General features: G+C 36.5%; 2 protein-coding genes and 1 long non-coding RNA gene across 3 annotated transcripts in view; 1 reads left to right on the top strand and 2 right to left on the bottom strand.

Moving 5' to 3' along the window:
• Window positions 1-3118, bottom strand: part of LOC110272016 (protein FAR1-RELATED SEQUENCE 5-like) — a 3698-nt gene extending 580 nt beyond the window's left edge. Inside the window, exons 1-3 of the mRNA XM_021123792.1 lie at window positions 761-3118; window positions 633-673; window positions 286-364 (exon numbers count right to left, since the gene is read on the bottom strand). Of these exons, the coding sequence (XP_020979451.1) occupies window positions 286-364; window positions 633-673; window positions 761-3118 (2478 nt within the window). The remainder of the gene's footprint in view (window positions 1-285; window positions 365-632; window positions 674-760) is intronic.
• LOC107643638 (K(+) efflux antiporter 3, chloroplastic) lies at window positions 5969-8249 on the top strand. The gene is made up of 6 exons (XM_021123791.1): window positions 5969-5974; window positions 6301-6567; window positions 7099-7200; window positions 7445-7606; window positions 7868-7957; window positions 8091-8249. Exons 1-6 carry the CDS (start codon window positions 5969-5971, stop codon window positions 8154-8156), a joined length of 693 nt encoding a protein of 230 aa, XP_020979450.1. The 3' UTR covers window positions 8157-8249.
• LOC110272033 lies at window positions 10612-11474 on the bottom strand. The gene is made up of 2 exons (XR_002362966.1): window positions 11220-11474; window positions 10612-11111 (listed from the first exon to the last, which is right to left on the bottom strand). It is a non-coding gene; the product is annotated as an uncharacterized LOC110272033 (long non-coding RNA).

Below are 15484 nucleotides of genomic sequence, written 5' to 3'. Positions count from 1 at the left end.
AGGGCCCTACTTAACTGGGATGAAAATTGCTGGAGACAAATAATACGTTATTATATAAATAGAAAATACAGTGGTTTGAGGGGGCTGAAAATGTAAAGATCGTTCAGGAAACAATCAAATTATGTGCCAAGTACAAGAAACTCTGGACTCCAAATATCACCAATCATCAAATCGACAAAAAGGTAGGTGAGAAAACCAAGGACCAAAAAAGTAGTATTCATCAATTCGACAACCATATCACTATGACATTTTCAAAATGCATACGAACATAAATAGCTAGATTACAAATAAATATTCACCACATTTCCTTGAGAATAATCCGGCACCTTTATGCTCCACAGCAAAGAATCTAGCATAATATAGGCTGCATAGGAAGTATATTGCAGTAAAATAAAGGTTAAACTCCAAGTCTTCTAACTTTGGTCCCTAATCTTGATATCTAATATCAGAAGAAGAAAAGCCAAGCAGGACTTCAAACTTTGGTTCATAATAGTAAATAGCAATAGTCTAACATGTAAATAACATAATATTTAAATAGATCAATGTGACAAAGAACACAACAAATACCAAACCCAAATAGAATAAAAATTAAAGAATACAAGAAACTTAAACCGCTAACTATACCTTATTACATCACTTCGTTGCTACTGTACGAAGCATTCTCATCATATACCTACAATATCAGCAATATAATATCGTTAGTACTAGCTGATAAGCAGCAATTAAAACTTAGTCATACCTCATTGGTAAAAATACTTACCAATGAGTCATCTTCAATGTTCATGTGATCATCCGAGTCATTTCCCCAGCCTTCTGACTGTGAGATGCCACGACGAACACGACAAGTTGTTCGATTGTGGCCCTCCATGCCACACTGTCCACATCGATGTTTTCTTTTATTGAACTGTGAAGCCCCCCCTTTTGTCCTACATTTTCTTGGGTCCCTTGGCATGCTATGTCCGAGATCATTGGTTGCGAGCCCAGCTCCAGAATTATCCACTTGCACACCATCTCTTACACTATCTGCATCATTGACCAACTCTTTTTGTGCAGCATCTTCCTCCTTAAATTGTTTCAACAAATTCATAGCCATTTCCCGTATAAAGATAAATCTCTCGTTATCTCGACAAGCAAAGTTAGCTAGTTGTCTAAACCAATCCATCAAACAACCGTATTGACTTAGCATCAAAGAATCCCAATGAAGCCCTCGAGCATTTTGGAAACTAACTTTGGCAGTCTTGGTCCACCGAGGCAAGACTAATGACCTTGGCAACTCCTCTATATCTTCATGCACCAAGACACAAATTATGTGTTCACAAGGTATGCCAAATGATTCCATTCTCATACATGAACAATTGAATTCCATCTCAATGTCACAACAGAATACACGCCACGTCTCATTTGGCGTTCGGTCTAAAGCGACAGAGTAAATCACATAAGAGCCAGTTTGCCTCATATTTATTACCTTCATTGATGCAGCCCGTACAAGGATTGGTTGGAACATATGAAATATTGATAGGGTGTAAACATTGGCAGCACTCCTCTCTAACTGTTGAAAACAGGTTTGCAAACTGGGTCTCCCATTCACAGAGGCGAGGTCAGCCTGGACCTCTTTCCACCTTATATGGTCGACACAACGATTAAAGTGTTGAATGAACTCAACCAGATTGTACCTTGAGTTGACATACTTTGCAATGATCGAGTTTAATCCCTCGCACCGAGAAGTAGTCCGGAAACCAGCAAAAAACTTCCCTCTTATATGTGCAGTTGCCCATGAATGTCTCTTTTTATACATATCTAGGACCCAATTCTTGTTTTCGACACCAAATTCCTCAACCATTTCAAACCACTTTTGACGAAATACATCAATTTCATAGTCGCCTAGCATACACTTTTTAAACATGGAGGTAAACTGGGGCTTGCCAATGTTACTTGTTGCATTGCGAATCAGATGCCATGCACATAATCTATGATGTGCATTAGGAAACTCTTTCTCAATGGCGAACTTCATTGATAAATCACCATCTGTGATCACCGAAACAGGTGCTTTCCCATTCATTGCCACTTTCAGTTGTTGTAGCAACCACCTATATGTGTCTTTTTCCTCATCGCAAATTAAAGCAGCAGCAAAGATAATTGTTTGATTGTGATGATTGACACCAGAAAATACCACCAGTGGACACATATATTTATTCCTCTTATAGGTAGCATCAAAAGCCAGCACATCGCCAAATAATGAGTAGTCTACCCTACTAAGGCCATCACACCAGAATAAATTGCGCAAAGTACCATCGGCATCCATGTGATGATTAAAATAGAGAGAAGGGTCATTTGTTGCTTGATCTTCTAGATACTTCAAAGCTGCATATGCATCACCGGGTAATTGGCGCCTCTGCTTTGCTATTTTATTGTACATGTCCCTTTGCGTGAAAGAGAGATACTCGTAGCCACCTGCCTGATTTGCTAATGCCCGATATATCTGCCCAACACTAATCCCACCCTTTTTCATGTTAACCATGTGGCCAATATCAGCCTCGGACATGAATCTATGCCCAGGGAGCAATCCAGTCAACCGAGGATCCAGAAGCGGATGATTGTGTTCATCAAAAAAATAGGAAATAAACCAACGACCACTAGGTGCATCTACACGAATCTCCATCAGTGCACTGCAGCCACACCTTGTCTCGGGTGTAGGTTTTCTCTTAAGGTTTCCAATGCAGTAACTATTTTGTAGTCTAAATCCTTCACGATGACATACAAAATTCTTCAACTTAAGTGCGCCCGCACGACTCTTCCTACTCCTGTTCTTCCGAGCACTAAAGCCTCTTGTCCTTGCATATCTATTGTAGAACTCAAATGCAATGTCGACATCAGAAAAGTGAAAATGACATACATCTTCATCCCTGATGTTCCAAAATTCAATCATCCCAATGTCTTCAAGTGAGTCAATGTTATACCCTTCATCGAAGCCGTGATAATCGAACATTAGTTCCACACTTGTGTCGTCCTCATCCATATAATCCACGTCAACTTCCTCATATTTTTCTTCCTCCTGCTCATACTGATCATATGATGTATGCTCGCTATTAACCCCTTCATGAGAAAATTCTTGACCCATAACTTCCTAAACACCAATACACATTTCACAATCTTTTAAAATTGAAATCAATCCAATAGTGTCAATCTTAGGAATCATGGAAGTGGACACGAATTTCATTTATTGTATTAGGGGGAAATGAAGGAGCGTGAATCCAAAATCTAATAGTGAAACTATAAGAGTAAAAACAGAAAGACAAAAACAGTTGGCAATGCCAGCTATGCATGCGATGGGTGCAAGGGGAATAAAATATTAAAGAGTATATATCCTATCTATCAATCTATCCTCCAGTTTGCCATAGTGACGAAGAATATCAACCATGCATGTGTAATGTTGAACAGTTGGATTGATACCATAATCTCTCATCATCATATCATAAAATGCGTGCCCTTCATTGAGCAGAAGCCCACGGCTGCAAGCTGCTAGAACACCAACAAAGGTTATAAGATCCGGCCGAGCCTCTGTCCTCATTACCTCAAAGAGTTCCAAGGCTTCCTTGGCAAGACCATGCATTGCATAACCAGTGATAATTGCATTCCAAGACACAACTATTTCCTCCCTAAGCATCTCGAACAAGGCACGAGCGACTCTCACAGAACCACATTTTGCATACATATCTATCAGATCAGTCTTAACCTTCTCTAACCACGAAGCAGGACGTTCCAGAGAAACAAGTTCAGAGGACCATTTTAAGTTTTCAAACTTGTATCATGTCATTAAGATACAAGGTCAGAGGACCATTTTGTGACACTTGATTCTCCGTATAAAAAAAATTAACATGATTTAACAAAAAATATATATATATGCTTACAAGTTACAAGAGCATAAGAAAAACACATACTTGTAACATAGGATGGTGGTGAAGTCACAAGATATGGAAGCTGTGATTTGTTTAAGAACTAATAACCAGAGCAGAAATGAACTAGATATGTCACATATATGGTATACAATAAATCAAGTGTTACTTCATCCTAACCTTTTGATGTTATCAAATAGTGATCCGCTAGAGTGAAGACTTAAAGAATTCAGATGAAGTATGATTGGCCCTGACTCATCAAGCAAGCAAGGAAAGAGAATATTATTCATCATGACTATACAATTATGTATATTATTCTACTAGTAAAATTGTTTAATTTAATTGAATAATAATGTAAAACCTTGTTACACTTTAATATAACAATGAAACTCTTAATTTATTTGTTTACTCTTTTCCTTTTGAGTATATTTTGGGGTCACAGGAGAGAGAATACAAGGATGCCCTTGAAGCTTTCAATGAGAAAAACAGGGAAAAGACTCAACTAGTTACAAAATTGATGGAGGTTAGAACTTCTATTTATATTTTCTACTATTGTAAAAGGAATGAATATTTGTCACTAAGTAAAAGAAAACAGGATAATTTTCTACATATAATTTGATCTAACTAAGTAACTTACATTCTCATTTTTTTTTCTTTTTCTTTTTGGCCATACCAAATATAAGCATGCAAAGGGAGAAACAGATTATACCCAAAGAACGAGCAAACAAAAAAGTAATAGAAATTTGTTCACCTCAGCGGTGAAAATTAGCATCCATGTCCTCCCAGGGAATTCATTGCCAAGCAGGGTTTCAAGAAAGCCAGAAGGATCAATTCTTATCAAGGCTCTAAGTCTTTAACTGAAAAAAAAAAAAAAAAGAAATGACCCTACTTCCACTTCCACTTCCACTTCCACTTCACTCTTAGCATTGTGGTAACAAATTGAAAGGAAGAATGTTTATATGCACACACTTTTGTGTACCTTTCTTTTCAGAATGCCTTGGTGTGTTTGGATATATATAAACTTTAAGTTGCAATGCCTTATTCCAATTGCCGATTAACTATGATAGAAGACTGCAAGTTTAAGAGCACTTTGATGCCAATAGAAAGCAATAGTGGTTAGTAAGGGTGCAACTTGGAACAAGCACTTTGGAATGAGTTATTACCACTAGTTCTAAAGTTATAGCTGTTACCAAGGTGCAACTTTATTTCCGTATAGTTTCTCTGATTCGCATCTAGCCGCTGAAATTCGTGACACAAAAAAGAAAGAAACAGCAGCCTCTAATAGCAATACCATAGAGTAACTCACTTGAAACATAAGAAGGTGGTAACCCACTTGAAAATTCATCAAAAAATTTCACATATCAATAGGAATACCATAGAGTAAAATCACATATCAACATAAAAATAAATATACTGGTCAACTGTGAATTGAAAAGGCATAATGATTACTAACCTCCAAGCGTTTAGGCAGAGTCCTGCGCGGCGGCGGCGGAAGCAGGGAGCGGCGGCGGACGCAGGGAGCGGCGGCGGACGCAGGGAGCGGCGGCGGACGCAGGGAGCGGCGGCGGACGCAGGGAGCGGCGGCGGACGCAGGGAGCGGCGGCGGACGCAGGGAGCGGCGGCGGACGCAGGGAGCGGCGGCGGACGCAGGGAGCGGCGGCGGACGCAGGGAGCGGCGGCGGACGCAGGGAGCGGCGGCGGACGCAGGGAGCGGCGGCGGACGCAGGGAGCGGCGGCGGACGCAGGGATGAAACCTAAACGAACAGGAAGCAACATCAAACACGCAAAAACAAAAAGGATACAGTGAAATTGAGAATAGTACGGTGAATGTGAGAGCTCACTGAGTGATGCGGCAAGAGAATTTTGCGTCCGGGCTATTGTAGCGAACTGAGATTGGAGGGCATAGCGATAGGGTTTGGTGAGAAAGGGGAGGGCAGAGTTAGGTTTCCAATCTCCTTTGAATCTGAAACTAAAAGAATAAGGGAAAAATTGTAAATATCAAAAGTTAAAGGGATTCAAATTTAATTAGCCAATTTTCCAAAAAAAAAAACGGGGTATATTTTATAATTACTTTTATGATGGTTAGTGATTAACCTACAATTTTGTAGGAGCATAGAATCCATGGCCATAATAAAAATGTCATTAGAAAATTATATGGACGGCACTTTAAAATGTTTTATATTCTTTTTATTTTAATCTTAAAGTTAAGGCTAAGGATTCCTTACTCCTACATTTTTGTAGGTTTATCATTAACCATCATAAAAATAATTACAAAATGTACCCCTTTTTTTTTTGAAAAATTTATTAAATAGATTTTGATCTCTTTAACTTTTGTTATTTACACTTTTTTCCTTTTATCTTTTAGTTTCAGATTCAAAGAAGAAGAAATGTCTGCTAGGGTTTATAGAATCAATTTCAATCAACGCCAATTTCTCATCTTCTTCCTCTGCTCTATCTCTGGTTCGCCTACTCTCGCCGCCACAACACGCATCAGACGCCGCCGCTCCCTGCGTCTGCCGCCACTCCTCACAGACTCGGAGGAACGAACTATCAGTATCACCACCCTGTTAAATTTCGCAGAGAAAGAACGAGAACCAGAGCGACCCTTGATGACACTGAAATAGGACAACTTTCCTCAACCACACTTCTTGTTGAGGACGACAAACCCAGCAAGGTATACTTTTTCCTCTGCCTTCTTTTCAGTTCGGTTTGATTCTTTTAGAATAGTCAAGATGATGAATTTTGAATCCTTAGGGTAGCTTTTCAGGCAATGATTTTTGCCCTGCTTCGAGTTTCCTTGGTGTTTTGATTTGAATTTGATATGCTTTATTTATTTATTTTCATGTCTGCTTAGAAAGTAGAGGAAAGTGTAAAAGTGCTAAAAGATGTAGCTAAGACGAGAAAGGTAGCAGCAGAGAAGGTTCTGTCTGCACTTTCTGTCATTGAGAAAGCGAAAATTGATCCTTCTGTCTTTCTTGAAACCCTCGGTGGCAATGAATTCCCTGGGAGGACATGAATGCTAATTTTCACCGCTGAGGTGAACATATTTGTATTACTTTTTTGTTTGCTCGTTCTTTGGCTATAATCTGTTTCTCCCTTTGCATGCTTATACTTGGCAATTTATACTTACCATACTTACCATGCTTAGACCTGCCATTTATATGTACTATGTTCTAAATTTTAAACATATGCTTTTGGTATGGAGGTCCTTGCAAATTTCCTTTCCAATCCGTTGGCTTCAGGAGGAGACAGTGATGCTGCAGGATGGCCTAATTTGGCTTTTGATCTTGACCCCGCACTAGTAAATGTCAGTGTACTTAAGCTTTCTGCTTAGTTGTCACCTACTAGAAATATGCATACGACTTATTCTTTTCTGAAGAGTTCTTGAACTTCATGAGTAGAACGATGAACGCATGCTCTCTATGTAATTGTGTGTAGCATGAGATGGCAGCAGAATAAGTGTTAATTTGAAGTCACATATTTCTCTTCATATCTCAATGTTTTATCCACTTCATTTTAACATGTACTTTTACTGTTAAATTGCTGGGCAGGCTGCTAAAAAAGCCGGCTTTCCAATTCACTATGGGGATGGATCACATCCTGCTGTTCTTCAGTCGGTCGGTATCTCTTCTCCAAAAGCTATTATGGTTATGTTCACCGGAAAGGAAAAGACAGCAGAAGCTGTTCAGAGGCTACGGTTTACTTACCCTGCAGTAATATTCATTTTCCCTCCCTTTACACTTTCTTGCTTACCAATTTGACATATGATAACTAAATATATTTTTTGTTTCTAAACCGATCCATTTATCTATCTTAGGAAGATCCAAGAATTTCATTTTACCTTCAACTTAGGGTATATATTGTTAGGTCTAATAATAGGGAGTTTGGCTGATAAAGTTCTTAACTATTTGATTTGCCTTTTTTAGTTTGCTTAATCCTATCTGGATTGCTTACTTTATGATGAAAATCCACAGATCCCAATCTATGCCAGAGCTAAAGATCTTGAGCATTTTTTAGATCTGAAGAAAGCAGGTGCAACAGATGCCGTTTTGGAAAATGCAGAGGTATTGATTCGCTTTTTCTTGCTTGTCATTTTGTCCTACTCGATGGAGCTTGCAACTGCCATTGCTGAATAGTTATGCAGAAACTACATCTAAGTCTCTTGTTTTTTGTTTTCTTTTTTTAACAATCACTCAGATTAGCTTACAGCTGGGTTCTAAGCTTCTGAAAGGTTTCGGAGTGATGTCGGATGACCTAGCATAACAAGGAGAGAAATACAAGCAAAAAGTTCTATTTGAATAATGTGTCAGGAACCAACTTTTTTCAGTTAACTTTTTTAAAATTATTTTGTTTATCTTAAATTCTGTATCCTAAATTAACTCTTAATCCTAAAGTCGGTTAATGTTGGCTAATTTAAAATTGGTTCCCTATACTTTTGCATCTAATTTTGAATACATACATTCATACCATTTGAGTATGGTTATATGCAAATACACCAATCAGGCCAAAATTTCAAATGAGGGAAGGGAATATATAAAAATCTCATTTGTTAAAGATTCAATGTTCTTATATACAAATGCTGATTACCAAGATGTGTAGTATGAATGAGGAAAATCTGAATATCATACTACGATTTCACTCGGTAGAACACAAATCATGATCACCTTTTTGGATATTCTAATGATTACGAAATCTTGGCAAGAGCCGTTTTCCATTATATCCTAAACAAGTAGTAAATTTTCAAAAGATGTAGAACTGAAGAAACGTGACTGGATTTGCCAAAAGTGGGTCATATTAGCTGATGCAGACATATCTTCAGTGAATTTATAGGTTTTCTCCATTTTCACATGAAATTTGGAAGACATTCTTAATTGTTAATATGCAAGCAGAACTAATTCTTTGTCCATAAGCACTTAGTGATCGATCTCCTATTTTTCATATATTAAAACAATGTCATCTCTTTTGAAAATCTGTTGTCAGATGATTACCTATTTCACCTGTCTAATTAGGTTTCTCTCAAGCAAATTGCTTTAAGAGATGGTGCTCATTCTGAAGAAACAGAAGTAGTTTAGGCCTGTAGATACTTGTGACTTGTCTATACCCTTGTTAATTATGCATTTATGTAGCATGAATATATATATATAAAGAGCTTTCAAAATCTTCTTGGTGCATATTTCCATGACTTTTGACGTCTACAATTTACATATTGGCCACTTAAAATCATTTGTAAAAGTTGATTCTCTCATTTTTGTATGCTTCCACGGTTCCTGCAGATGAAATTTTATGAACTTGTCTAAGAATACACAATGCTTAAATTGTAATGAAGATAAGCCAAAGGACGTTGATCTGCCTACTAATCAAATGAGTAAAGGAGATTGGATATGTCTGGGGTAAGTCCTTCAACTGTTTTACTTGCTTACTAGCTTTTTTTCGATTTCCATTTGTTTGTAAAGGTTCCTTTTGAAAGCACTATAAGTTTGGTCCATATCAATAGAATTATGTGAATTACACTGTTCTATGATTTTTGTTCTCTTACTTTCGTAGTTGACCATATGCAATTATGCATGGCAAACTGTCCCACTTGCTGCTTATGATCTGCTAACATATTCTCGTTGGTTTTGCCGCAGATGCAGTGTTATGAATTTTTCCAAAAATGTTAAGTGTCTAAAATGTAAGACAGCAGGGCCGAAGAGGATCAATCCAGATGAAGTTGAAATGAAAAAAGGAGATTTACTATTTTTCATATTGTTTTAGTATTTTTGTTAACTGTTACATTTCTAGGGAATTTTTATAGCTTAGGGCTCTTTTGTGATAGAAAATGAATTTTTATCTCATTCCTGGATCCAGTGCGAATAAATTATATTGACCCCAACCATATAACTTATGCACATTGATAACTTCCCACTCATTAACCGTTTTGATGATAATTTCTTCTCCTGAGCATGTTTAAATTTTCCACTTTTGCATAGGCCATCAATAAGTATGTTGTATGAGTGTATATTTGGTTAATGCCAGTCTCTTCCATTTTACTGAATAACACAAGTGCCTTGTCAAGTTGTCGGTTTTTGCACAAAGCATCTATCAAGAAATTGTAAGTGAATATAGAAGATGGTTGACCTTTATCATGCATCTCAATTAAAAGCTCTAAAGCACGAGAGATTCTCTTTGATTTGCCCAAGTCATCAATAAGAATGTTGTAAGTTACCGTGCTAGGAACTAAGTTCTTGCGACACAAGTTTAGATGTCCAATACTACAAGCTAAAATCAAGGCAAGAGAAATATTGATGCAGAAAAATATCTGCTTTGAAATACCTAGGTGGCCAAACCACACTCATTTAAGCAAGTCAAAATCCAGTGTAAAGCAAATATTGCCAATCTCCATAGAGAAGTCATTGATCAACAAGCAAACTAACAATAAAATTTGAAGTTGGGAAACCATAACCGAATTATTAACAAACTCATATTTTAGAATCACATTTTTCATAATAATGTAATTTTCCTTATACAGAATGCAATGGATTTGCAAATGTTTATAACGCTTTTTTGTTTTTCTTAGTTTGTAGCATGATAACAGTTAAGATATATGATCTCATAGGATAACAGTAAAGAACTATTAATTACTATAAAGAGATCTTAGACACTAAACCTGTAAGCTACAACTAGGAATATCCTCTATAGAATATAGTGGAAATAGTGGAATTAAAAAGGATGATAGCAATTACAAAAATTGAAAGTTCAAAATTAATTGAATAAAAATGAGATAGTCAAGACATCAATGGTATTGATGTTATGGCATTGCCAAAGTTCTGTGACCCAACAGATATAGAATTTACAGAACTATGATACATATTCTGCAACAATAGAGAGGTGATTTCAATTTGAGTTGATGTATTTTACCTTCATTCATCCGTTCAATAAGCCTCTAGCAATCATTTCCCGAAGAAGTTTCTCTGCCATGTCATTCTCACCATTTTCAAACAAAGCACGAATAACAATTTCAAAAGTCACAGCATTTGGTAAGCAACCATTGTCTTCCATTTTTGACATCAGGGCCAATGCTTCTTCAAATAAGCCCTCTTTGCAGAGCCCATCGATCTATATTCGGGTCAATGCCACTCTTTTTCATTTGATTAAATAACACAAATGCCTTGTCAACTTGTTTGATATTGAACATCCCATCCAACAAGGAAGTGTAAGTGATTATATTAGCAGGTTGACCTTTATGATGCATCACAAGAAGAAGCTTTGAAGCACAAGTGATTATTTTTATTTTTTCATTGAAAAATTGAAACTTTGAGAAGAAAGAAACTAAATTGAGAGAGATACCTGAATTGAACTACCGAACTAAAGCAGAGAGCCGGAGTGAGTCCAGACAAGAGAAAAAATGTTGCTTTGACTTCGAGCAGACACGGAAGCAAGACACGGCGAGACCACCCACCAACGACCGCGAGACACGGGGAGGAACAGAGCAGTAGCGACAACGCACGGTGAGGAGCAGAGAACCAACGATGGTGTACGATGATCAGAGAACGAGGGACCACAGAGGGAGAGGAATAGTGAACGAGCGACCGCAGAGGAAGAGGAATAGAGAACGAGCGACGATGGTAGAAGGAGGCAAGAACCCTAGCAGAGGCAAATGTCTCGTCTCTTTTGAAACTATGATTAAAAGAAAAACGAAGAATGTGTAAAAAGAAAAAATACAGGGGTAAATGTTTAATTATAAATTCTTTCAAAAACCAAAAAACGGGGTGCTATTTATAAATATTTTTAGAATGGTTAATGTTACTCCCACATAAAAGTAGGAGTAACGTATCCGCAGCCTAAAGTTAATCATAGGAGAAATTTTATTTTAATCATGTGTTTGGTGATAAGTGATTTGACATAAAGAAAACAACTCGAAAGAGAGTTAAAAATGGCTCCAAAATTGTATGCAAGTTGAGAAAATATTTTTATGAAAGTTGGACAATATAATTTTTTCCTTCAGCATTTAATTAGCGAGTCAATATTTGTTTGAAGAGTATTAGGGATGAGCAGGTTTTGTTATTTGTAATCATCAATTAGTTATTATTAGTATTTTTAAAGTCACGAATTTGTTACTCCTAATTTTATGTAGAAGTATGATTAACCACTATTAAAATATTTACAAAATAAATCCCATTTTTTATTTTTGAAAGAATTAATAATTAAATATTTGTCCCTCTAGTTTTTTTATTTTACAAATTCTTCCTCTTTCTTTTAATCTGAGTTTCAAAGAGGAGACCAGAGCTCTGCTAGGGTTTTTTCCCTTCTCTCTGCTTCCTATCAACGTCACTCGTTCCTTGTTCCTCTCACTCCACGGTAGCTCGCTCGCACTCTGATCCTCTTTTTGTGCCATGCTCGTTCTCTGATCCTCGCCCTGGTTCGTCGCTGGTCTCCTCTCCTCACCGTGCGTTGTCGCTGCTACTCTGTTTCTCGTCATTACTGCTTCGAAATGGCATTCGTACCCTACATGGCTTCCAGTACTCACCTCATCTGAGGAACTTCTAAAAGGTACTGCCGTCCTTTAATATAAAGCTCTATTAATGTAGTTCTGATGACCATTTTGTCAATTACCTCTTTTCTCAAGTATATACAAATGGATCCATGTCTGTCTCTCTTTCTCTCTATCTGTATCTTCACTTTCTGGTTTGATGTTTTGATTTGGTTTACTTGATTGCACTAGTGCAAGTTGTTTATGATTTTAACTATCCAAAATAATTATACTTTTTCCTCCTTTTTTTCCCTTTTCAAAAATAAATTGCTATATACTTACTGATTTTGGCAGGTGGAATGGATCCTAATTAAGCAGATCTTGTTGTCTTTGGTGTTCTACGACCCATCCTTCATCTTCAAGTTTAGTAAAGATATGGTAGAGCAGACACAGACTAGAAAATGAAACTCTCATATGGATCAAGCTGTAGGACAATCTTGCATAGTCAATTCAGATAGTTAAACTATAATGAGTCTCAATTTATAAATTGATAGCAGACTGCTGTATGAAAATTGAAATAAGTTTGCACTACAAAGTTTTTTAATGGCATGGGGTTGCTCTAGCTGCCCCTTTTACTTGTAACAATGATATATGATGACAAGATGTTTAGTCTGATTTTGTGAAGCATAATGATCTTATTACTTCAACTTGTGTGATTATATACTTATGCTATAATGCAATTAGTAAGAGGAACATCATCAAAGTATTTTGAGGGTGATAATATTAGTTATTCAATATTCCCTTTATAATTGTTAAAAGACATATATGTTAAGGTATAAGTGGTCGTCACTTATTTTATTAACTTCAATTAATTCATTTGTAAAGAGTATCGGTTGGATGCACCTAATGATGATGAAGAATATGATGTACGATCTGATGATGAATTGGTATGTCTATTTTTCTTCAATTGCTATTCTCTTGATCTGTTGATCCAAACCACCAAATACTCACATTTTGTATTTGTTTTTTTATTTTTTTTATAATTCTTATGCAATTTTGCATCCTGACCCAGATAAAGATGATTAGATTTGATATGTCTATTTTTGATTGTTGTCTTGTTTATCACGACCAAACACCCCAAATTATATAGTTTAAAATGTGATTACAGTTGGAGAACCTACTCAAAGAATATTAGCTTCCACTTTCCTGTAGCATTATTTTGTTATGGAATATCTTGTAGGACATTAGGATGCACTATTGATTTTATTTGCACTCTGATCTGCATATTGTTTGTTTGTTGGTACTTAATCATTTTTTTTATAGAATTTTCTATGGCAAATTAGTACTACTGGTGAGGACTTAAAATTACATAATTGTATGTCTCATTCAGGAGATCTTTTTATCAACATTATTAAACAATATGATGTCATGTTTAGTGGCTTGTAAAATTTGCTATTCTACATCCATGTTTTAAAATAATTTTGTTGTAATTTTTCTTTGTTGTAGTTAGACGGGCTAAATTAGCTGTTGATAAGGTCATGACTACACCGTGCGAAACATCAGTTTTATATCCAAAGCATGGTAAAAATCTGCACTATTTCACAGCAATAACACCTTGTGCTGTGCTAGACATTCTTTTACCTCTTTATAGAGAAGATGAAGGAAAGAAGTGTACTTACTATCATGATTATCCATAAGATATAGCATTGGTACTCGGTAGTAGGAATGATCTTAGAAGTTCTATAAACTCAATTTGCTCCCTTTCTTGAGTTTTGAAGCCTCTGATTGTGGATTTATAAGTTTAGTTATATTTTTAGTTTTTTTCTCTTAGAAAGTTATTATCCTTTTCAAAACTTGTAAATCACTTAAGAGAAAGAAGAAGCATTATCTGATCAGCATCTCAGTTATATTTTTTTTAATGCTTGTTGCACTACAGCAACACAAAATGGCCCTAAGATATGCGACAATGAAGAGGAGGAACATGCTTGGCTTGTAGAGATAGGAATGCCTGCAGATCTTTATATGTGCCTAGGAGAGTACACTAGTCTGGCTATCCAGCTTTAGGTCTGTTGATCAGATTTAAAAGTGATTATATGCTTCCTGTTGTGAATGGCAGATGATGACGTAATGCCTATAAATTATTCATCTTCTATTTTGCACCTGCTGGCGAACAAAGAGGATCTAAATTTGTTTACAACACATGACATGTTAAGGTTGATTTATGCCTCCTTTTGCTGGAAGCATATTTGGAGCATAAGATTTTGATACATAAAATTTGTGATAGTCTTCATGCTTTTATAAGCAAATCTATTTCTATAATATTCCTTATATAGTGCATACGGTGGATTGTAGTATCAATGAAATGGTAATACTTTCTTATCATTTTGCAATATCTGCTATTAGTATTTGTCAAAGGCTATGAAAAAATTATCTCGATTACTCGATATATCTCCTCCTAAGTTAATCCCTATTTTAGACATTTTGACCTTATATTTGTATTTTCATGATGAACAATTTTTACCCATTTATAAATAATTATATTAAGGATCAATTTATACTAAAATTGTTTCAATATGCTATGAAGGAACTAACTTGTGTGACATTTGAAATTTCAGAATGAGTCCCCCTTGATGACAAGTCATCTTAGCCCATTTTAGCTAGTCTTTTTCTTTTGTTTTCATTAGAATTATGCACTTTCTTAAGCTACAAGCAAGCTAATTGAGTAGAATTTCATGTTTCCCTTGATTGAACCAACCATATGTGAATTCATACCATTTCATGAGGTTTTAAGCTATAATTGTTGCATATTGTGGAAGATTGAATACCTCATGATTTTGAGCAAAACTTTGATTAGTTTGGTTGATCAATGATAGGTGAAGAAGGCTTGGAGAAAGGTTGAAGCAAAGAGGAATGGCTAGGAGTGAAGAGAGGACAATGGAATAAGTGAAAATTGAACTGGGTTGCATGAAGTTAGCCCCAACGTTAGCCCCCTAACTTGGAGGCTAACGTTGGGCATATGAATCACTCTTTGGAAGTAGCCAACGTTAGCTCCAACGTTAGCCCCCTAACTTGGAGGCTAACGTTGGAACTTGAGAGTTTCTCCCCTGGGCACCAACGTTTGCGCCAACGTTAGCCCCCTAAC

This window comes from Arachis ipaensis, chromosome B05, assembly GCF_000816755.2.
Source record: "Arachis ipaensis cultivar K30076 chromosome B05, Araip1.1, whole genome shotgun sequence".
In the NCBI taxonomy this organism is placed as follows: Eukaryota; Viridiplantae; Streptophyta; class Magnoliopsida; order Fabales; family Fabaceae; genus Arachis; species Arachis ipaensis.
The sequence above is the reverse complement of the archived record's forward strand: the minus strand, read 5'-3'. Positions and strand labels throughout refer to the sequence as shown.